The sequence below is a fragment of the Echinops telfairi genome, unplaced genomic scaffold (genome assembly GCF_000313985.2).
Source record: "Echinops telfairi isolate 266 unplaced genomic scaffold, ASM31398v2 ScPeMD7_7427;HRSCAF=8465, whole genome shotgun sequence".
In the NCBI taxonomy this organism is placed as follows: Eukaryota; Metazoa; Chordata; class Mammalia; order Afrosoricida; family Tenrecidae; genus Echinops; species Echinops telfairi.
The window spans coordinates 17,301,725-17,325,838 of record NW_022111327.1 but is presented as its reverse complement, the minus strand read 5'-3'; the positions used below and the strand labels follow the sequence as shown (position 1 = coordinate 17,325,838).

Sequence of the window (24,114 nt, the reverse complement as noted above, 5' to 3'; positions counted from 1 at the left end):
GCTCTGCACTCGAGTGGCCCAGCCCTTTCCCCCAGGGCCAGGGCAGGGAATTGCTAAATGCTGGCTTACCTGGGGAAAAACCAGAGCCTCACGTTGGCCCCTTCCGGTAATTGACACGACAGGGAACCAGGGAGGAGGAGGGGATAGTTACCTTCCATAAATGGTCCCACCCCTGGGCAAGGTGGATCACTCTGGCAGGTAGGAGCCAGGGAGTGTGCACCTGCCACCCGTCAAACTCAGCCGAACTGCAAGTCTAAGAGGAGCGAGCCGAGGGCGGGAGTGAACCATGGATAGATTGAAGTGCCCCAGCTTCTTCAAGTGCAGGAGAAAAGAGGTAGGGGTTTGGGAGCTGTGGGAGGTGTGGTGGGCCCCAGGAAGGGAACATTTAAGTGGGCTAAATATTCACTTTGGGCTTTTGGTGTCTGTTCTTCCTTCTCTACAACTCTGCTCACCTGTCCTGATCTGGGTCTGGGGTGTTCTCAGAGGAAAGAGGGGAAAGAAAAGAGCTCTTGGTCTATAGTTAGAGGATTTAGGGGCCACCTCATCTGTCCTGGGTGGGACCACAAATTCCAGTTCTTTGCCCTTCTCTAAGCAGTTTCTAACCTTTAGGCTACGCTCGAGAGAGACGGGATGAGGAAATGTCTTCCTCAGACATAAATTAACAATCTGTACCCCAGAGCAGGTTTGGAAGAATCAACAACAGCCCCCTCCTCAAGTAGAGAGAGTGCTCCTGCACCTGGTGGGGCAGGACAATTCATCTGACTCTGCATGTTATTCCATGGCTTTCAGAAAAGCACGAACTTTCTTCCAAGATAGGGAAATGAATAACATTTTCTTTAATGCCTCAACCCCCAAATGGTCAGTCATATAGGAAGAAGACTGCACTTTTAGCTTTCAGTAGAAGTTGTACTATAGCCTTCTTCTCGATGATCTGCTACAATCTCGAGTGCTGCTTTGATCTAATTTACCAAGTCGTTTGTACTTGGAACCTGCCTTGTCCTCCCTCGTTAAGCATTGGGCTGCCAAACAGAGGGCTGGCTCTGGAGGGAGCAATATGAGGCTGTCTGCACCCTACAAAACTCTGTGGGGCAGTTCTCTGTCCTATGGGGTTGGGGTTGGAATCAACTCAGTGGCAGCCGGTAGTCCTCTTTCATGTACCTCTCAGGACTTGGTGCAATATGTAACCAGGTCACTAGACTATGTATGATCTCAGCTAAAGTTTTACCTATAGAACTTTTTAAATATTAAATAGGTCAAGGATTTTAAGTTCATCAGCAATGACCTCTCAAGCTTCTGAAAGCATTCCCCTGGGGTAAAGTTTACAGATTCCCTTTTCCTCCTCTCCGTTCCCCTGCTCTCCTCCATTCGCTCCCCTCCCCCTCCTGTTAGCCTATGGATTTGTTAGATTATGATTTATGGAACATGTCATGGTAGAACGTCACTTGCTGGTGTTTTCGCTTCCCCAGAAAGTGACAGCCTCATCTGAGAATTTCCATGTTGATGACAATGATGAGAACCAGGAGCGTGGTAACTGGTCCAAAAAATCGGATTATCTTCTATCCATGGTTGGATATGCTGTGGGATTGGGAAATGTGTGGAGATTCCCCTTTCTGACTTACAACAATGGCGGAGGTATTTTTTCCCACCTTAAATTCTTTCCCTTATAGTGCTAAATGTTCTCTGATGGTATTTTAAGAGCTGAGGAAAGGCATGTGGTTTTTTGGGTTTGTGACAGGATGGTAAGATAGGGAGAAAGAGGAAGCAAGTATACTGTATATACTATTAGTCTAAGCTAGTAGATCATGTTCAGAAGCCACTTGAATTCATAGAATCTTAGATATAAACTTGATAAAGTTTTACATTTAGCATTTGCAAGCTTCTGGTTTGGCATCCCATGCAACTTTTAACTATGATTGACTATTCATAAATTATCTATTCCTATAATAATCTGCTCTTGCCTAATGTGTGCCTTGCCAAATTTATTGCTGAATCAAAGAAGGCAAGGGAATTTAGTAATTTTAAGAAACTCTCAACGAAATTGTTTATTTAAATAGAATAAGGAATTGTGTTTGAAAGTTTACGTGTGGAAGGAGTTGATTAAAAAGTAGTTATAGGTTTTGTATTTTTAAGCTGCATTATTCAGTCACATGTATTTCAAGTAGGATTGAATCTTGTAAAATGCACTCGAGTTTAGATCAAAGCTTGGTGTTCTTATTTCTACAATCTTGTTTATATACTAGGTAGTTTAAGGTGGACTCAATTATAACAAGGAGAAGAAATACTTCCAACGTGACATACGAAGGGAAACAAAATGAATTGCACAATCCTCTAGTAATGTTGAAACAACTTTTCCTTTACACCATATTTTATTTACTTGTAATTACAGGGTCTATTAAAATGTCGTGATGACATGCCCTTATATTTCATAACTGTGTACCAGTGAAACTGTGTCACTATAATTATTTCTTTGGTACAATAGGAATTTTTGTGGTGATGTTTTAATCATATATTCCTATTTAATTGGGTGCATTAAAATATTCACATTGGCCTTCTGAGATTTAAGAAAGGAGCCCAAGTAATCAAAGACTATATGTGGGGTGGCTTAAATTCCCCCACATGGAGGCGTTGTGGCTGGAGCCTTGGTTGGTCAGTCCTTGGTTTGGTTTATCTTTTAGCTACAAAATGAGTCAGGAGTCACGGTCATTTTGGGGTGCACTTTCTAAGCCCCAATGTGGTAAGGTAATGCATTAAGATTGTTTTCCAGTCTCCTGGGCTCATAGTTCATGTGGACATTCCTGATGACTTGACATTATAAGTACACCTAGTCGTCACCATAAATCTCAGGTACAGCATTAAATTCATCTTTAACAGAGACTTTTAAAACAGAGACAACACAAAATGCAAGTAATATTTATTTCATGGTGTTACATCTTAAAGGTCACATCATGTAGGTATTGAATGTTCTAAGGTCTCTCAGTTGCTTCTTTCTCTTTTGCTCAAAGGTGGGAGAGATGCACGAAATTCAAATTTCTCAAACGAATATAGATGAAGTTAAAAGTATGGCCAAGTTGGAGAAACTTCTGCTAATATCTGGAAACATTTTTATATGTGGAGGCTTTTTAACAGTAATAAAACAAATTTTATACTCCCTTGGGGTTTAGGTCAACAGTATTAACAATTTGTGTCTATTGCGTTATATGAACAATTGATCAATTGTGGTTGTTCTTGAGAATACAAAGTAACAGATGAAAACGTATATACAACAATGAAGGAAGTATTCAACTTTTTTCTAAAATACCTTTCCAAACTGGGCTACCAAAAGTTTGCCTTTTGCTGTATTTAAACTTGGATAATTTGTGTTTGTTTTTCTTCAGATTTGTCATTGGTAGGACTTAAGCTTTTGTTAGTCATACCAATGATGGTATGTACATTGCTTCATCTATACAAACATATTTGTCCCTATTACCTAGTGACTTGCAGGGTTAATATTAACGTATTGCCACTTAAGCATGACGATGTAACAAGTACTGTATTGTTTCATTTTTTTGTAGAATATAGTTTGAGCGTTAGGGGGACATGTAATTCCGAGATTGGATGTTAGAGTACCCTAGTATGAAAAATGTTATTGTTGTTGGGTGCCATCCGGTCAATTCCACCTCTTGTGATGAAATAGAACCAACCGCTCCCTTGTTCACTTGGCTGTGATCTTTACAAAAGGAGTCCTGGTGGTGCCATGGTTAAGCACTTGGCTGTTCATTAAAAATTCAATGTTTGGAACCCACCTAGTTTCTCTGCAGAAAAAAAAGATGTGTCAGTCTGCTTCTGTAAAGATTACAGCCTTTGAAACTCTACGAGGCAGTCTTACTTTGTCATGCGAGGTCACTATGAGTCAGTCAACTTGATGACAATAGGTTTGGCTTTGGTGTTGGTTTTTTTTTTTAACTTTTACAGAAGCAGATTTTCAAACCTTCTTTGATCCCCCAAAGACCTGCGTGGTGGATTTGAACAGCCCAATTTTTGGTTAGCCACTGAGTAAACATGAGGAAAAATGCAACATGGATAAATGCGATTTATATACCTTTTTGTGACTGATTCCCATAGTTTCCTATTAAATCATTTGCCAAGACTTCTAGAGTATTAGATCAATAACTGCAATATTCTGTAACCACTTCTACCTACAGTTTTACCTAGTACAAGTTCAAGAGAATAATTTTCTGTCCCAACGGGAGGCAGAAACAAAGAATAACCTTTTTAAAAAGGTTTTGTTTGTTTTTCTTAAAGAGAGCCTTGCTCATCGAAATGAGGGAGAATGAGTCCCTCTGAGACTGAGTTAAATGTGAAGATCAAAAGTAGAACTCTCTGTCATTGAGTCCATTCTGATTTATAGAGCCCTGCTGCTGGAGTGGTTTAGCCTTGGGCGGCTAACCACAAGGGCAGCAATTCAAAACTACCAGCTGTTCCATGGGACAAGATGAGGTTATCTACTCTTTGTCAAGATTTACACTTCCAGAAACCCACGGGGCACTTCTACTCGGTCCTAGAGTGTTCTTACGTGAATATGAGTAGATCTTAAATTTTCAGGTTCTCTGAACAAAACCAATACATTTATTAGCATTAAATGAAAGTTCTGGTAATCATTTGTTGAATAACAAATGTAATGACTCCACTGTGAACCACACTTTGCATTTGTACCCAATATGTTAAAAAGAATTTATTTTTTTTAAAACAAAGGAGGAAAATCAGCATTGACTATATCCTCTATGCTAGCCATTTGCTAATTGTTTTATATAGTCATGCAATTGAACCTTATCACAAACTGATGACTTGGTATTGCTCTTCCTTTGGAAGTTAAGTAAACTGCCTCAAGTCTGAAAGCTGAGAAATCCAAGGTTTATGGAATCAGCTACTTTATTTCGATCCTCTAACGCAACGTAATTGAGTGGACTCAGACTCTTTTCAAGAGCTAGCAGCTGCAGGGTTTGAGCTGCTGACCTTGTGCAAAGCAGCCCAATAGCTAACCTAGGGCACCACCACCAGGATTCTCCTTTATTGCAGCCAGTAGTAAATTTGAGACCAAAATAGTCTGACTCCCCGACATCAGAATGGTTTTAAAACTTTTTGCTCGTTGTCAAAGTGCACGAAGACTTTTGAGATACAATTGTGCCTTTTTCTTTTCTAGGCGCCTTCTTGATCCCCTACACGATTATGCTGGCATTGGCTGGTTTGCCTCTGTTCTTCTTAGAGTGTTCTCTGGGACAGTTTGCTAGCTTAGGCCCGGTTTCCGTGTGGAGAATCCTTCCATTGTTTCAAGGTTGGTATTGGAATGTTTCCCTCACTATCCATTTCTCATTGGTCTCTTTGTGCTTGCCTTGTTGGACAGTTTTTTTCCCTTCCAGTTGATTCCACTGTATGGAAAGGAATAGCATTTACTATGTTGACATCTTAAGACAAAGAAATATGCATTGTTGTTGCTTTCCTCTATCATTTGTCAAGCTAGAATTTAAAATCAAATTTTTACTTTTATAGATGAGTATCTAGGGTTGCAACTGTGTTTTTTGGGGGTGGGTTAAGGATGTCATTATTTTATATTATCCTTTCAAATCCCCTTGGCAGACAGGCCCATTGTGCATCAACTCCACAGCTCTGACTTTTTTTCAAATTCTTGGGCACTTTTTGCCTATGGTGTTTGCAGATCTTTCTTAATGCCTGATTCACAGAAGTTGAAGGGCAGGTCACTGTGTTTTCCCAAATGGACATTAAAAAAATAATTTTTAGGTCTGGGCTGTGTTTAGAAATCAAACTACCTTGCTGTCTTAAGATTAGATATGAATTTGGTATATACTAGCTGCTGAAAACCATTTGTGAAAACCTCAGTGAGACATCAAAAACAATCTCAAAGAGAGATGAATAGAATTATGTGGCGGAATACTGGAGAAGCTACCTCAACAGCTAGTCTCTGGCTCAGGACTCATATTCAGTATTTTAAACTTCATTTTCAAACTACGGACTTAAATCTGTGAATTTCAAATTCTGATTACGACTAACTTATTGGCTCATCTTGACGTGTACTTGTAAAAATATTACACGATCCTTTCAAAGTACTAATCCAGAGGCTTGACTTCCTACCCATCAAAATATTGGCTTATAGATGTTCAAAGTCTTGTTCATTAAGTAATAAGGCATGAACTCTAAGTTTTTCAATAATAATGCCCACTTCAACAAGATTGTGTAGATAGAATACGACATCACAGTGAACCATGATTTTCCTTTATCTTGGTCCCCTCCCCTTTACCGTAAAACCTGTTTATAATCAGCTGATAAACTGTCCTGAAGAGGCAATCACCAAAATAATTTTAAATGTGGGGAAGTAAGCTATTCAGACAGTACTGCTTTCCCTCAAAGAGTTATTTAATAGAGTCTATTCCAAAGATTTTGTGGAATTCATGTAACTTTTTGAGATTCACAATGGAAAATGAGGTGGGGTTTTATTTTATTTTTTTACATTTTACTTTTTAAAAACCATTTTCACTATTCTCTTTTCCAGGTGTGGGAATCACAATGGTCTTGATATCCATTTTTGTGACCATTTATTACAATGTCATAATTGCCTATAGTCTTTACTACATGTTCGCTTCTTTTCGAAGCCAACTACCATGGGCTACTTGTGGTTCCTGGTCAGATGAAAACTGCAGCAGATCACCTATAGGTAAAAAAAAAAGATTGTAAAAAACAATATTGCATAATCTGACTTATGCTTTCATAATTTCTAAATAAATTTAAAGTGTTAAATGATCTAATCAATTTAGGTGCACTTTTCAATGGGTCACAGATCACTAAGGATGACAGAATAAAGCATGTATAACCTGAAAATGTATTAATGTAGCCAGCAATGCTAAGGGATGTCTAGAAGTACTTGTAGGTCCAAGGCATATACAAGAGAGAGAAAAACGAGTAATGAATTGAGGAAAGTGCTATCTATAATTAGTAGTAGTGTGTCTGAGGAAACAGAAAGTGTTTCTATATCGTATGTCTTTGGAGAAGGAATATTGTAGACTATTAACACTGCGATTGCCTGTACACATTTGAGAAGAAATTTATAAAGATTTACCCTATCTTAGGAATCTGAAAATGTCCCATCACTTATATAAGTTACATAATTCCATATACATAAAGTTAGAATACTAAACACTAACTAAATCAATTGTTAGGCTATAGCTGTTGCTACTATAAACATAATTACACTTTAAAAGAGTAGATTTTTTTATATTCACCCCGATTTAGTAGTAGAGAAGATATATTGAATGAACCTGGCATTTTCCATGTGTAAGATTTATTTCACGTTAGACTGCCAACTACAAGGTTTCCAATGCGAAACGAGGAGCCACGCTGAGGAAAAAGTTACAGTCTCAGATCCAAATAGGGGAACTTTCTACCCTGTCCGGTAGGGTCGCTATGAGTCAGAATTGACTGATTGCAGTGAGTTTGGGGTTTTTTGGCTTGGTTTTCACCAAGGAATAATATAGATAGTGATTTAAATATTTCATCATAGACTTGTTTGGAGAAGTACTCTTCTAAAACTAAAATATGTGTCTGTGTCTGTGCATTTTAAAATCATTTTTAGTAACTCACTGTAATGTGAACACCACTGATGGGCTCATCCACGTTAATAGAACCTGGCTAGATATCAACAATGCTACTTGCCTCAATGGCAGTGAAGTTTATGTGCCAGGGCAGCTTCCCAGTGAACAATATTGGAAGTAAGTACACTAGATGATCTATTTCTTAAGCAGATGGTATGAACACATTTTTATAAACAGCAATAAAATACTGATCAGCCCCTTTCGTAACTCACAAAGAAATAATGGAGGTTCTGGGTAGATTAATTCAAATTTACTTTATTCAAATGTGTACCAACCCTTGGTGAGCTTGGTGAGTAGTTGTTGACTTAATTTCCACTCACAGTGACCTCTGTAACAGAGGAGAATGATATCCCATATCCCATATCTGTGAACTTTATGGGAGCACATCACCAAATATTCTCTCTCATGGAGTAACTGGTGGGCTAGACCTTTTAGTCCTCAGATGAGAGCTTTACCATTGTGCCACCAGACTGCCTGAAAAATTAGATCCTAGTCAACAAATTGTCATTTATGAAGTCTTTACTAAATTGACTTAAGACTGTCAAGAATGATTTCCTTAGTAATTACTCACTGTAAGTTGGGGTTCTACTTTAAAGAAAAAATATTCAAAGTTTAGACTATAACAAACATGTATAGTATATAACTGGTATATAGTTGAACTTTTAGACTATAACAAAAATGGTAAATAGGCGGGCGATAAGTATTATTGGGGACAAAAGTACTATTTAAAGCTATGATTTCCCAATATCTGATTGGTTTCAAAGGACATTATATGGTAAGAATATATATTTTGGCTGATGTTTAATTTTATTAATTGAAATTTATCTGTCTTTACTTGGCGTACCCTGTAGAGTGCATTATGTCTTACCATGGCCCACGTCCTGACCTACCTTTTACAGTGAGATCAAATCTTTCTTTCTCCTGCTAAAGATAGTTCTTCCTCATTCATATGTTAATGTCCTCTGTGACCTTTTAAAAGTTCGGATCTTGAAATGTTCCCAAATATCAAGTTCAGAATCAAGAGCCTACATTCATTTGTGCATGTCCCAAGTGAAAACGGTGGGATTTTAAGGAAAGATTTTGGGGGAAAATGTAAATAATGGACTGGTTTGGATTGTGTGATATCTAAAATGTAGTGACTATCCAAAATATTTAAAATACCTTCAAATATGCTTTCCTTGGTTTTAACTTGAGGGATAAAAACAATGCAACGAGAAAAATGAAGCATGGGTCTTTGAAATATTAAAACAAGTCAACAAAGAAAACTATTTTTTGCCTCTACATAAAATAGTTAAATAAAAAGCTCACAGGACTTTTTGCTGATAAAGTAATTAGATGTAAACCTCAATTAAATGCCCTCCCCGATGCTGCAGATTAAAGTCTTCAACGTTTTTGTTAACATGTCATTTTGTGCTCATGAAAGAACGTATCTGTTTTCAGCAAAGTGGCACTCCAGCGGTCAAGTGGAATGGAGGAGACTGGAGTAGTCGTGTGGTATTTAGCCCTTTGCCTTCTCCTGGCTTGGCTTATAGTTGGAGCAGCACTATTTAAAGGGATCAAGTCTTCCGGCAAGGTAATTTGGAAAATCGTTAAATTACCATGTTGCTACTTTCCAATTCATTGTACTTCAATGCTAAGCACTGTAATATACATATTTTTTCCTTAATGGGGAGAACTGTATGTGTGAAAAATTTTTCCATTGATTCTAAGTTGACAGTCTAACTCCAGTCTATATTTAGGATGCTTGCTAATGTACAAGCCTCGTAAAACAAACAAACAAAAACCAGTACTGAAGTCCCTCACAACTTGGACCCTGCAAGCTGACAGGGCATTTTGAGACTTAATTTTCAAGTTTTCTGTCTCACTATATAAAATAAGCATTTTATTGGCAATGCTTAGTATGGAAAGTCTAGGTTTTTGATATAAAAGGGTACTAATGTCAGGACTCCCCTACTCGGAAAGAGGCTAACTGGAGCATGTTGTCAGTCCCTGAAAGGAAAGCTGGCCAAGGACTCTGACAGAACGGGGATTTTTTCTTTTGTTTTTAATGTCCAAGAGCATGATGGCGATTTAAGAGAGCACTTTACCCAGAGCAGTGTATGCTTCTGTGTTTGTAAGTACTAGACAGGACTTTCTTTAAAAGGGGAGGCCAGGAGACTGTTTTCTTGTCTTCTTCCTAGTACATTCTTTGGCATATTCCATTACTGGTGAGTTGTAATGAGACATGCTATTAGATCAAGAAAATACTGTGAACATCACAAGCCCAGTGGAAACTTTCCAAAATAATTTGTCAATTACACTTAAAAACAAAACTTTGCTCCTTTAGACATTAATATTGAAAGAATCAACGACAGGCCATTTCCACCGGCAACTAATTTTATTGATCACCAGCTGGCTTATTTTCAATGTTTCCTTGGGTAGACTACCAAACACAGGGCATCTAGGGATCGAAGAACCCGTCCGCATTCACGAAAATCCATGCTCAGAGGCAGTCTTCTCGAAGAGGATACTGCCTTCTCTAGGACAAAAGCTGTGCCATCAGACTCACTCAAGAATAGCTTAGGATGCCAGTAGCAAGTGTTCAGTAGTCACTTTAAAGAGCTTACACGAGATTTGAGCATATCCTTGGGGGTTGAACATCTATTAATGATTGCAGGGTGTAAAATAGGTTTTATTTTTCATACATCAATTCAGTAACTTACAGATAGGAGAATTAGTCTCCTCAAATCTTAGTAAGGATATACTTAGGAAAGTACCCCACTCGGATTCCAGGTTCTCACTATTGATAAAGTGTTTATTTACAACATGAGCCTGGAGAATATTACTTCATACATCAGCTTGTTTTGACAATGGATCCTTGAGAGGGGTCAAGCAGAAAGAAAATTAGCAAACTGGTATTGGTGTCATCAGACTTATTAATAATCATACAACATATCCAGTACTTTGAATGCATAGTCTCCACTGGCTAACATCTTTATTTGTTGCAAATATATGTTAAGAGTAACATATTGTTTGGCTCTTTTTCTTGGCAGGTGGTATATTTTACAGCACTTTTCCCTTATGTTGTCCTTTTCATCCTGTTAATTCGAGGGGCGACTCTCGAGGGTTCATTGAAAGGCATTTCATATTACATCGGATCCCAGTCAAATTTCACAAAACTTACAGAAGCCGAGGTAAGAAACTTCATTCGGGTTTAAAATGATCTGAGGAGAAGAATCTAAAAATCAAATAGCAAAAATCCTTGCTTGCATATAAGAGTGCCTTAGTAATATGAAGTAGTTTGCAAAAGTATGCAATTAATTTTAGAGTATTTCTGTCAACAAAGGAGTCTAGTTTAGCTCTTTGGCATGGCACTGAAGCTTTCTTACTAGACATGTGATAATAATTTCATCAACAGATTTGGAAACTGTCAATTTATTCATGTTACTGGTTCAGTTTGACCGAAAGTATTTTAGGTTTATTATCATGAAAATGTTTTTTTTGTACATAAATACCTCCAAATTGAATATGAATTTGCTGTGATTTACTGGATACAAATAATAGTAGCTTTAAAGATTAGTTGATTATTTCATGGTATTTTTAAACTGTCTTCACAAGTTACTATCCCAAAAGTAAGATAAAAGTTTGCCTAATGGATTATGAAGTTAAAACACAAATTTGGCATGGATAAAGAGTTCCATAAACAAAACAATTACTTGTATTGGAAACATAAATATGCTCCATGAATATGAATTGGGTAGCTTTATTGTAGCTTTATCTTATCTCCAAATGATGGTCCTATGTATTATGAGTGCATAAAATCTTACAATTTTCACTGCAAAAAGCATTAGTAATACTTTATTGGTATAGTCTTAAAACCATTTCACTTTGTAGTATAGTAACATCATTTTTCTTGGCTCATATTGAGGCTCTGGTTAGCTAAAATCCCATATTCATGTTGAAATCAAGAAACACTGTTCATATCATTTACCATCCAAGTAGTGGTATTCAAAATAGAAATTTGTCTTACCATGCTATGGTATTGTTTGTAGAACCAATGTTAATTTTCAATCATTGCTCTTTGATTTTCCAAATACTTATAATCCAGGTAATTTATTATTTGTTGTAAAAAAATTCTGATAAGCAATGACAAGTTGATCAGATTATAATTTTGCCCATTTTGAAAACAGAAATGGCACTCTCTCTTTGATTACCTATTGTTCTTTGTTACCTAATTTCCACTTGATGAACCAAAAAAGTTCTAAAGTATTTTAAAACGATGAGACTTTATTATTCTGGTCCTGACACTAACATAATTTGATGTGTCCAGAGGCCACCCTAATTTATTTCTCCATTTATTCCAGGCTTCTTTTTTCTAAAGCTTTGTTGGTTCCTCTCTTTTCAATTTGAAGACCATTTTCTGTGGTGAATAAGAAGCAAATAAAATGGAAGCTGTGATTTATCAACTTCTTTCAGTTAGGCTATGAAATGAAATAAAGTATATAAGTGTACTTAGGAAATTGTAAGCTATCTATAAATATGAACTGATAAACATGTATTTCAATTATTCCTATTCTAAAGTGGTATTATAGTTGCAACTTTCCTAAAAAGTGATATCATATCCTTTTTTTAACCTCATATCTGAGTACAGTTGAGAAACACTTTGTGATGGTCTTTAAGCAGCTTTTAAGGAGCCAGGTTGGCACAGTGGCTAATGACCTGGCTGCTAACTGAGCGGGTTGGCCATTTTAACCCACTTGCTTCTCTTTCTCTGCGGGAGGCAGATGTGCCAGTGGGCTTCCCTACATATCCACAGCCTACGCCATTCTCTGAGGCCGTGCTGTTCTGTTCCATTCTAGCCTGTAAGGTCTCCACGAGCCACACTTGACTCAAGGCAGTAGATTTGGTTTTAGGTTTCATAAGTAGCTCTTACAAACTTAGGATCACTTGGCTTTTACACTTCCTTGGAACTGTCCTGAAACTTTTATAGTGGTCTGTGCTTCTGTCTGTGTTATCGTCAAAATAAATCAGAGGTACAATGAAACTCTTTGTGAATTATACTTGTTAGTCCACTTTCCTTTCTGCAACACACAAAGTATTGTGTTATCTCTTCTTCTGGGGGTTACATACCAATGATAATTGTCGTTTTTTATTTTTTATTACTCACCATCCATATTCTAAGCATCGGATCTATCCTATATATTTGCCCTCTTTAATATCTGAACTCTCTTGAAACCCTAGACAAATAGAAAACCATACAAGTTTATAGCTGAAGGAAGCTTCAGAGATTATTTTAACATCACCTTAATTTTACAGTGAAGCAACAGAGGTGGGGGCGGAGGGTAACCAGTGTGGCCAAGTTTACATAACAAATTATTGTAATTTGAATTAAGATTTCCTAATCCCTAGTTGAATAATCTTTTATATACTTTAACTATGTTTGGAATTTCTCCTCACTTTTATTTGCAACCTAGTCACACACCATGGTATGCAATAGAGTAGTCAACAGCATTCTTACACAAACAGCCCTGCCGCACCCACTTTCAGTTTCCCATGGTTCACACATACATATATATATATTACCTTCTAAAGGAGTCTCACAGGCCAAGACAAGTATAAAATTCCACTCCTACTATGAGCTACCGCCTAAGAAATAACAGTATTTTGCCCTAGAACATGATTTCGTTATATTTGAGTCAAACAACATAGATTGTTTATCCAATTTGCTTCACATTGGTTTCCTGCCATTATAAAAAATAATGCAATAATAATTTAATATCCAACTATAACTAAGGAAGTTAACAAATATATGGATATGTGGTAGAGGTCACAGTAGAGATCAGTGGGGAAAAGTCAATTCAATAAGTGGTCCTTGGACAGTTGATATTCCTTTTAGGAAAAAAATTAAATGAGCTTTCTACATTTTACTATGTACATTATCAATTTCAAGTGATTTAGAAACTTAGCAATATAAAATAAAACTTTAAATATATCAACAGAAAGCAAATACAGGATTGTCATAAGAAGACAATCCTACATTTGTATTCTCCCATCATGAAAGACATGATTTCATTTCAATTCTAATAGAAACAAAGTTGCTAGGGGGAAAAGGTGATGTTGCTAAATATTCAGATTATAGCTGGGTATTTACGTTTTGAGTAAGAGATATCACAGACAATGGATAAAAGCACAGGTAAATATAGTCATATCAAGAACAGAAACAAAACTGTTCATCAAAGGCCAATGCAAGAAAGCAAAAAAACCCCAAAAAACCCCGCAAATTAGGAGAAAACAATCTTCAAAATCTATAATAAACAAGCCAGTGGTATTCAAATTATTTAAAGAATTTCTAAAAATCAACTCAAAAAAAGACAACTCATAAGAAAACTGGGAAAGATTATCACCAAGAATTTCACAGGAAAAAGAAAAATACACATGAAAAGATGGTACACCTTACAAAACAATTAGGGCATAGGGCAACCAAAAATTAAAAACTCATTTCACAGCTACTAAATTGTACTACATTAAAAATTCTAAGTTTTGGTGAAGATTTGGAGTAATGGGAACTCTTATGCCCAGCTAGTAGGCGTACAAAGTGGGAGAATGGCTTAGAAATAGTATAGAAAGAGGAAGGACATCCTACGTTAGAAAAGACATCCTCAAGAATGTTCATAGATACAGGATAATAACAAAATATTGTAAGTAACCTAAATGTCTCTTAACAGAATAAAGAATAAATTAGGATGCATACCCACTGGTATAGCATACCAGTGAAAAAATGAAAATAAACTACATATTATTTAATTGAACCATATGAATTTGTCTATAGTAGTTCATTTTTAAAAAATTAAATCATTGTACTGGGGCTCGTACAACTCTTATCACAATACACACATACATCCATTGTGTCAAGCACTTTGTACATTTGTTTCAGTTCATTTTCGACTTACAAAAGTGGAAATTTCCTATCATTCTTCCTCCTTGATAATGGACAACCTTGACACACAATACTGAATGAAATAGACCAGTGTGATACGTTTACATGCACCAAGATACCATCTCTATATGTTTAAAATCGTGGAAAGCCTAATGCTATACTCTATGTTTATGTGGCAAAAATATAAAGAAAAACTCCAAACCCAACCCAACCACCAGTGAGTCTCTGCTGACTCACAGAGACCCTACAGGACAGGGTAAGAACTGCCATCGTGAGTTATTGAGAGTCGTAACTCTACAAAAATAGAAAGCCTACCGTACTCCTGCGGAGGTGCTGGTGGCTTCGAACTGCTGACCTTGCAGTTAGCAACTCAATTGTAACCATGATGCCACCAGGACGCCAAAGAAAAACAAGACCATTATAAACAAAAGCGCAGCTGGCAGTTACCAGTAGAGGGTGGGAAAGGGAAATGATTAGGAAAGGCAATTATCTATTTAAGCTGGGTAGTGGGTATTCATTTCATTATAATTTACAATGCATTTACATAATTTGGCACAGTTGATACAAATGAAAACTTAAGATTGTATATGGTAAATTATAAAATTATTTTTTTCTTCTAGGTTTGGAAAGATGCTGCCACTCAAATATTTTACTCCCTTTCCGTGGCGTGGGGGGGCTTAGTTGCTCTGTCATCTTACAACAAGTTCAATAACAACTGCTTCTCTGATGCTATTGTAATTTGCTTGACAAACTGCCTCACGAGTGTGTTTGCTGGATTTGCTATTTTTTCTATATTGGGACATATGGCTCATATATCTGGACAGGAAGTTTCACAAGTTGTAAAACAAGGTATGTAAGTAACACTGTTGTGTTCTTAGTTCAGCATAGCTCACATTACAAACTAATATAACTTATAGAAATTTACATGAACTACTCAGGATTTAGGGTCTGCCTTTCCTTTCTCTTTCCATATTGATATAAAAAACTGTGTGCAATACTTCTTGTATGATCTGGGAAAACAAAATTATACTAGGGAACAACAGCTTAAGAAGACAAGAATTCTTTCTATTCTTTCTAGATTTTGTTTAGTCCCTTGTACGAACCCATTGTTATACTATTATAACTATCAGGCATCATGCTAAACACTGTATTCACATAGTCGTATTAATATGTATGTATACATATGCATATACATACCTATCATTTTCTCTATATAAAACTATATTTATGTACAATATAGTTGCCATCTCGAGTCTTAATATTTAAGACATGTTAATACCACGTAGATGGAAATCCAAGTGTCTTTGACAGTACAGAGATGTATCTGTCTACCTTTAAGACAGTCTGATGAAATACCTAACTTTAAAAACATTAGCTATGGATAATTATCTTGCTAAGAATTTGTAAGGGGGGGGGAAGCCTAGCTCTTTTAAGTAAAATTCTTTATTAAATTTTTGCTTATAGATAATATCATTTAATAGGGACTCTGAAGAATGCTACTGTAATGTCAGACATTAGAAGGGTCCCTGGAGATTCTTTAGTATCTAGCTACTCATTTACAGAGGAGTGCATTTTAAAATGAACAGAAATGCTATATGCCTTGTAGAAAGTGAAAAAATTGGGAAGTGACAGAGCCTCTACCAGAAGCTAATTCTACTGAATCCCAGAGTAGTTTGACTGGGAAGTTGGGAAAACTTTTATCATACTTAAAACTAAGGATCAGAAAAAGCATCTCTATGTAAAATAGAAACTGATTCTTTACATCTAATTTTGGAGGTATCTCTGTACTGATTAATTTGGCACTGCAAGTAACGATTCTGGTAAATAGCTGAGGAGAAAGTTGCAGGATGAAATGCTAGTTCTATAAGTGCAATCCTTTGATAAATTTTAGGCAAAGATAAGGTGACCTAATTGAGGTTTGTGGAGTTTAAAACACTTCTTATACTTCATTAATCCTAAAAAATACCTAAAATTAAAGCGGTTTTCAAAAACACCATCAGAATAACTCAGATTTCGTATGTAAGAAATGTAATATATAAAATGTTTGTTTCACTAGCTTAATTCATATGATATATGTACATCATCACGTGGTTGTACCACCAAACCAAGTGTTCCCCCCCAAAAGCACATCTTGGATCACGTCGCCTAAATGAAATGAAAAATTTCTAATATCTTATTTTGAAATTTTATATATATAAGCAGATTTCTTAATAACTCATTTAAATAAATTCCCTTCCATTTTGTCTTAGGTTTTGATTTGGCATTCGTTGCCTATCCAGAAGCTCTATCCCAACTCCCTGGTGGCCCGTTTTGGTCCATATTATTTTTCTTCATGCTCTTGACTTTGGGTCTCGACTCTCAGTTTGCTTCCATTGGTAAGTAATATGTCTGGTATTAAAATGTCCCTCCTGTATTTTACTAACATTTCGTCTCCTTTGAAAACATACGTAATTTTCTTACTTCTATTGCTCCTTGTGGGATCTCAGGCGGCATAGTGGATTTGGTGATAAGCTGCTAGCTGCAGGGTCAGCACTTCAGACCCACTAGCCATTCAGGGAGAACAACGACAGCTGTCTAGTCCCTCAAAGATTTACAGCCTTGGAAAACCTCAGAAGCAGTCCTGAACCCATTCTGTCCTGAACCCATTCAAAGGCGAGGGGTTTGATTTTGGGTTTGTTGCCCCCTCTAGCGGTTACTCCCAAAAGGATCGTTTGAAAGAATTCTAATTCACTTTTAAAATAAAAGCATTTTATTGGGGGGCTCTTCCAGCTCTTATCACAATCCAGACATAGATCCAGTTTGTCAAACACATCTGTACATGTCGTCCTCGTCTTTTTTCAAAACATTTTCTTTCTACTTGAGCCCCTGGCATCAGCTCCTCATTTTACCCCCTCCCTCCCCCTCCCTCCTCACTTGTGCCCCCTTGATAATTTACATACATTTTTTCATGTCTTACACGATAGTTCACATTTTAAATACAGAAAAAATCCTAAGTACATATGTCCTTGGTACTCTAAAGGAACAAGCAATGTGTTATCATATTTGCTAAAACCTTTTTTTAAGAATAATAAACTTTTAAAGATGAAATTTTAAGTCCTTGATGTTTCTTCCTTCCTAGGGCAACTGTCACCAAGGATTGTGTATATTATTCAGTTCATGTTGGTATAACACTTCATATGTGTCCATAAATAACATTTTTATAATTTCACACGAATGTGACGTAGCATAGCACACATATCATTCTGACAGCTTGTTTTTTTATGTATGGGTTATGGATTGATGTTGGTACACATACGTATGTACCTATATAAATCTAGTTTACTACACTGGTAGTTGTCATCATAATAGGCATTTGGATTACTTCCAACTTGTTTTTATTATACACACTATCGCAATGGCTAACCTGGAATGTGGCTGTATGCACGTACAGAGATTTTCCCTAGGGTAAACCCCCAACCCACTGCCATCAAGTTGATTGCGACTCACAGAAGCCCAAAATAGGGTTTTTGAGGCTGGAGAACGGCTGGTGGATTTGATGCTAGAAATTCGGTAGCAATCTTCATGTAACTCTCTAATATAATACATTTTAATAGTTCTCTCAGTGTACAAGATAAAATTCCAGCATCCTCTAGTTTCAAAGGCATTTCACATCTCAAATATATTTTGTAATCCTTTCTCGTATACACCCTTCTACTCTTAGCCATTTCCTTATTTCATGAACACATTCATTTCTTAAAGCTAGAGGGCCTATCTCCATACCACTCATTCAAACATTGGCTTTACTTAGAAGTCCTATTAGCAATTTTTTTCTTACTTTCAACTCCCTTTTCAACAACTTCAGCCTGTGGGAGCTCCTTACCCTACAGTTGCTACCAACATAGAACCTTCTACAACAGACACCCCCCCCCAAATAAGCAAATAAATACACCCCCCCAAAAAACCCGGAATTTGATTTTCATCAAAAGCAACAAATGATGACTGCTAAGAAGGATTCTATTGATTTTTAAATACAAGGAGCAGGCTCCAAAATCTTTTCACAAAATGTATTCATAAATTTCACGAGCAGATTTTTGAACCGCAACTAACCTCACTGTCAAATGAGTTGACCTGTTCCATGGCTCTCCCCCCTCTGCCCCCCACCTCCCTCCTGAAGAAACCATCACAACGACGATTCAAGATTTATTTCCGAAGCTGATGAAGAAAATGAGGATTCCCGTCACTTTGGGTTGCTGCTTGGTTCTGTTTCTCCTTGGTCTCGTCTGTGTAACTCAGGTATGTGGCAGGCAGAATGGTTTCATAGGCACAATATAAGTTGGAAGATAATTGTAATGTAAATGAGGAAATCAAGGTCCAAAATGTTTCACAGTGAGACCAAGTGTGACTTGGAACAAATTTTCACCCAAATATTTTCCCCTCATGGTAACACAATTTTAATAGAAAAACAGTTCACAGAGGAGGAGGGGGCGGGTCCAATCACAGTAAGATTATGGACTTTAAACATATGTATTCTTTTGGCAATGCTAAGGTGACCAGACGTCCCGCTTTTGGCGGGACAGTCCCGATTTTTAACAATTTTTCCCGCGTCCCACAGCGTTTCAAAGAAGTCCCGATTTTTGGAAAGAATGCACGACAAGCTTGGGTATATGGTTTTCGGCTACCATGTGGCTATTTCGCCAGGATATGAGTTTTATCAATGATGTCCCACTTTACCAATGTTACAATCTGGTCACCGTCTTAATACCAAAATATCGACACTGTCTATCATTTTTCTGTTTTTTCTTTCTGGCTCCGTGTAGAAAGAAAGACAGTTATGGAAAATTCTAAATCAACTAAAGGCACATTTATACCTAGATGAAAACACTCTTTTTCATATTTTAGCAGAGGGCAAATTAAAAAGCATGTCTTAAGATAAAATCAATATATTAAATTATCAATATTAAATCAATCATAAAAACAATAAAATATATAATTAGTAGCAATTTTCTTTTTTTAGGCTGGAATTTACTGGGTCAATCTGATTGACCACTTCTGTGCTGGATGGGGTATTTTGATTGCAGCTATACTGGAAATAGTAGGAATCATCTGGATTTATGGTAAGTGCAAAATTATTTTCAATATTTGTTAAAATAGTTTCTGCATGTCCATTTCCATTATTATAGCAGTAAAAGAGTACCAGGCAAAATATACTATGATGAAAATACATTTAAAATGTAGACCTTGTCTTTTTAAGGGTGAAGAAAAAGGAGATAATTTGGGGTCACAATTAACATTGACGGAAAATATGAACAAAATCTGAAATGAGTTATTTGATACTATTTTCTTTAGGAGGGAACAGATTCATTGATGATATAGAAATGATGATTGGAGCAAAGAGGTGGATATTCTGGCTGTGGTGGAGAGCTTGCTGGTTTGTCGTTACTCCTGTCCTTTTGATTGTAAGTACTGAAAAACCAACTCATTGCCATCAAGCCAATTTTGACTCATAGCGGCACGATAGAGCAGGGTACAACTGGCCCCATGGGTGTCTTAGATGGTAATGTTTATGGCAGTAGAACGTCTCATCGTTCTCCCTGGAGAGGCGGATTTTGCCATTAACAGCCCAATGCCACCAGGGCTACTACCTTGAGTATTAGATATCATATTAATTTGTTGGAAAAATACACATTTCTAAGATAAGTTTGAAGAAAATTCACATTAGAGTAAGGCAAAGGTACAAATACTTACCCAGCATACATTTCAATAAAATACTTGCCTAATACATCAGATTGAGAGTGAGATTTAGATATCAGATTTATCTGAAATGATTTTCAACTTTTTGTCCACTCTTTCTATGGCCAGCATTTCGTAAGTGCCTATGTTAAAGGAGGAAGCCTGGTAGAGATTTATACATTGGGCTTCACCAAGGTCAACAGTTCTACTACCCCAGCTGCTCTGTGGCATAAGATGTGGCTTTCTCTTCCCATAGACAACTGCACTCTTGGCAACCCGCAGAGAACAAATCTAGCCTGTCCTATAAGGTCCTTAGGTCAGAATTGACCAGATGGCAGGGAAGTGTTTTTTAAACATTCAATTGCCTTGACTATATTATGTTTTACAAGTCATGATATGTTTAAGCAATTTGAGAAAATAAAGAGACCTTTAAAAGGATACATAAAAATAAGTCATTCGTTGGCACATTCTCTAAGCATTCTAATAGTAAGTCATCTGCAATGTTCTTTTTAAAAGTATTATTGGCATGTAAGTCAAATACCTTACAATTCTATGGTTCAATCAAAAAGGAGTTTCACAATCATCACCACGATCCATTTCAGAACATATTCTTCTCTCTTGTACTCATTGTTATTAGTGCCCCACTGCCTCCCAACCTACAAAATTCACATTCTAAATGTACCGATAGCTAACAAAGGATATGGATTTTCATGCATACATTTTTCCTCTGAAATAACTACAAGGAAACTCTTGTGTGTCAACAGAGGCAATGGTTTATGTTAATGAATTCAAGAGTTGGTATTAGTTAGAAAATGAGGAACTGTGAAATGTCTTACTAGAAAGACGTGACATACAAACAGGACATCTTTATACAATAGTTCTGCACAGTAAATGGCTGAATGCCAACAATATACACTCTATGGGTGGGAAAATCACTAGACTAGAGATCAAGGTAAAAGATAGTGACAAAGTGGCATAGCTTCACAGAGGACCTATTTGTTTTGTTTTCTCCCTTCGTGCTCATATTCTTGATAAATGAACATGGACTGTTTAGTTTCAAAAGTACTACCGAATACATAGTTTTCCTCATTTGAAAAACATTAATCTTAATAACAATCTTCTTATCAACTTTGAAGAACTAACTAGCTTTTACCAGCAAATGTCCATTTCTTCCGTAAAATTCGATTCCTCAACTTACTTTGAAATGCAGAAGGCCCATTTATTTTGTATAAAGTCACGTATGTTAGGCTTCCCTGTCCTCTATCCATGCTCTTGTGGTTATATACAATTATTCTAAGCTGCATTAAAATTATTTTCTTTATATAAGATTAGTGGAATTAGTCCATCAAATTCTGAAACTAATCTTGAGTATCTAGATTATATTTAATTGCATACATCTGTTTCATGAAGATTCCTATATTCTATTGTTTTATCAGTAATTTCAATAAAACAGACATATCTAAATTCAGTGAATCTACTAGGTAATTTTTTGATATTGTTTTCATTTGCAGCTCTTTGCATCACTTGAATGCCTTGTAGGACTTACAAAATGCTTTTGTTTTCCAACTGGCTTTAAAGGCTGGAAAGCTCCTGTTTTTACCAGGAAACCAAATCAATACTGAGCTTTTTTGGTTTTGTTGTCAAGAAGAGGCTGGAAGTACAGAATGTTTTAATGGACATAGACCGATAGGATGTGTAAATCCATATGTTCTCAGCATGGGGGAGAAGGTGCTCTGAAGAGTGAAGCAAGCATGGCCGCTGATGTACGCTTTGCATTCTCATATTTAATTAATTTATATGCTGGCTAGAATGCAGGATAGAGTTAGACCCATGTTATAATAAATTAGCATGTAAAGGCCTAATTTTAAATTTTAACTATTATTTCACTCTCAAGCTGATATAACAGTCACGTGTTTTCTAGTAATGTATGTTGGACAAGTGCTTCTATCGTTTATAAGTAGATGGTGGTCCTAATTTTGAAAGCATTTATTCAAAATTAAAAGACAAATTATTTAATGTGGTCTATTCATTATTATTGTCATATGATTAGTTACCTGTGTGTCTGCCTTACTTGAATGCAGCTCTATTTTAGCTAGTGATAAATTATTTCTAATGAATGGAGTCAAGTATTTTAACAGTAATGTAATAGAGTGTAGTATTTAACTTTGTTTTCTCATTTTTTTCCTTTTGTAGGCAATTTTTATCTGGTCAGTGGTGACATTTCATAAACCTACATATGGCGAAATCAAGTATCCTGATTGGGGAATTGCTGTAGGCTGGAGTCTAATTATTTTCTGCATTATTTGGATTCCAATCATGGCTACCATAAAAATAGTTCAAGCTAAAGGAAACATCTTTCAAGTAAGCACGTGAAAATAAAATTACATTAAAATTTAATTATTTTGAGTACTTTAAGATTATGTCAAATACTTATGATCACAATGATGACATTGCTTACATGGTGGCAAAATTATGAGCATAAACTTTATCACCCTGTCCTCTGAATTACGCTTATGCCCAACACAATCATTTGTTATTATTTAAACAATGTTGCATGTCTTATATGTAGACCATAGGTTCCCAAACTTATTTGATCTGCTCTCCCTTTTCATAAAAAACAGAAACCCACTGCCTGACTCTGGCAATTAAAAACATATGTATTACAGCCCATAATCTAGACACAGTGTAGGTGTCTCCTTTTGCAGCCTATCTGGATCATTCTATCACCCCACAAGGGGCGTTTGTTCCAACTTTGGGAAACACTGAACAGGTACACACTGGTTTAGACCTCACGCAACCCTTACTCTTAGGCTAGGTTGGAAAGGTCTGAAAATGAAGGTGTCGGGAGTGAAGTTGTTGGGCTCACATATTTTCTTTAGAAATAATTTGGCTTACTATTTATATAATTTTATTAACAATATATCAAGGGGATTGACTCCAGGGGGTTGTTTCCCACCCCTTAATCTTCTGCATATACCCAACTCACACATGCTAGTCACATAATTCATAGTATTAGCATATAACCTATCCTTGTATTTGTTTACTCTAAATTGGCTTCAGATTACTGACACTATCTAATAAATGCAAATTCTATGCAAATAACGCATCCACCCCACCCCACTCTCATATTTTAGATTTGGATCTGTGCATGTGAAACCTGCAGAAAGGGAGCGCCAACTATAATCTGTATCTTAGACTTCACTGCATTAATAACAATTTAGATAATCACTTCACTTTTCTGTACCTTCTATTCATTTTTCTTAAGATGTATTTTATCTTTAAAATAAACGTACAGTTTAACCCTTGTTTATACATTGTCACATTTAAATTCATAATCAAACTTTTTTGTTTCTGCTTTTCAGCGTATTGCAAGCTGCTGCAGACCAGCTTCTAACTGGGGTCCATACTTGGAACGACATCGTGGAGAGAGATATAAAAGCATGGTAGATCCTAAAAAAGAAATCGACCATGAAATGCCCACTGTTAGTGGCAGTAGACCACCAGAATGAAAGATTATACAATATATGGTTGTGTAATGCGAGTTTTTGAGTAGAGGAAAAATTTATTTATTTGTATGCTAACTGAGCAGGAGAATGTATATACTATGTTCATAATAATGTGATAGACTTTTTCCCCATTTAAGCAGGAGTATAATATCAAAATGTGAATCTATTCATGTTTAAAATGTGTTTATTATAACTCTTTTTAGATGATCTGCCTGTATCATATGCACATAAACACACAGCAGTCTCTATTTCACAATTGTATGTTTATAATAAGTATTACTAAAATGTTTTTCTAAGACGTTGAAGACTATTTTGAGCAGGTTATTTAGAAGCAGGCCATGTG

The 24,114-nt window shown here is 36.4% G+C and overlaps 1 protein-coding gene across 1 annotated transcript; it reads left to right on the top strand.

The window, feature by feature from the left end:
* The first annotated feature begins 286 nt into the window (after positions 1-286).
* Positions 287-23,774, top strand: SLC6A14 (solute carrier family 6 member 14). The gene is made up of 14 exons (XM_004710085.2): positions 287-334; positions 1,467-1,632; positions 5,180-5,311; positions 6,545-6,706; positions 7,622-7,757; positions 9,081-9,213; positions 10,673-10,813; positions 15,177-15,405; positions 16,806-16,931; positions 18,710-18,828; positions 19,550-19,649; positions 19,882-19,991; positions 22,459-22,626; positions 23,628-23,774. The coding sequence occupies exons 1-14, from the start codon at positions 287-289 to the stop codon at positions 23,772-23,774; spliced, it is 1,917 nt and encodes a 638-aa protein (XP_004710142.1).
* Positions 23,775-24,114: the final 340 nt, after the last annotated feature.

Coding starts and splice junctions, on each gene's coding strand:
- SLC6A14 (XM_004710085.2), top strand. CDS start 287: ATGGATAGATTGAAGTGCCCCAGCTTCTTCAAGTGCAGGAGAAAAGAG. Junction 6,707..7,621: donor CTGCAGCAGATCACCTATAG/GTAAAAAAAAAA, acceptor AATCATTTTTAG/TAACTCACTGTAATGTGAAC. Junction 10,814..15,176: donor CAAAACTTACAGAAGCCGAG/GTAAGAAACTTC, acceptor TTTTTCTTCTAG/GTTTGGAAAGATGCTGCCAC.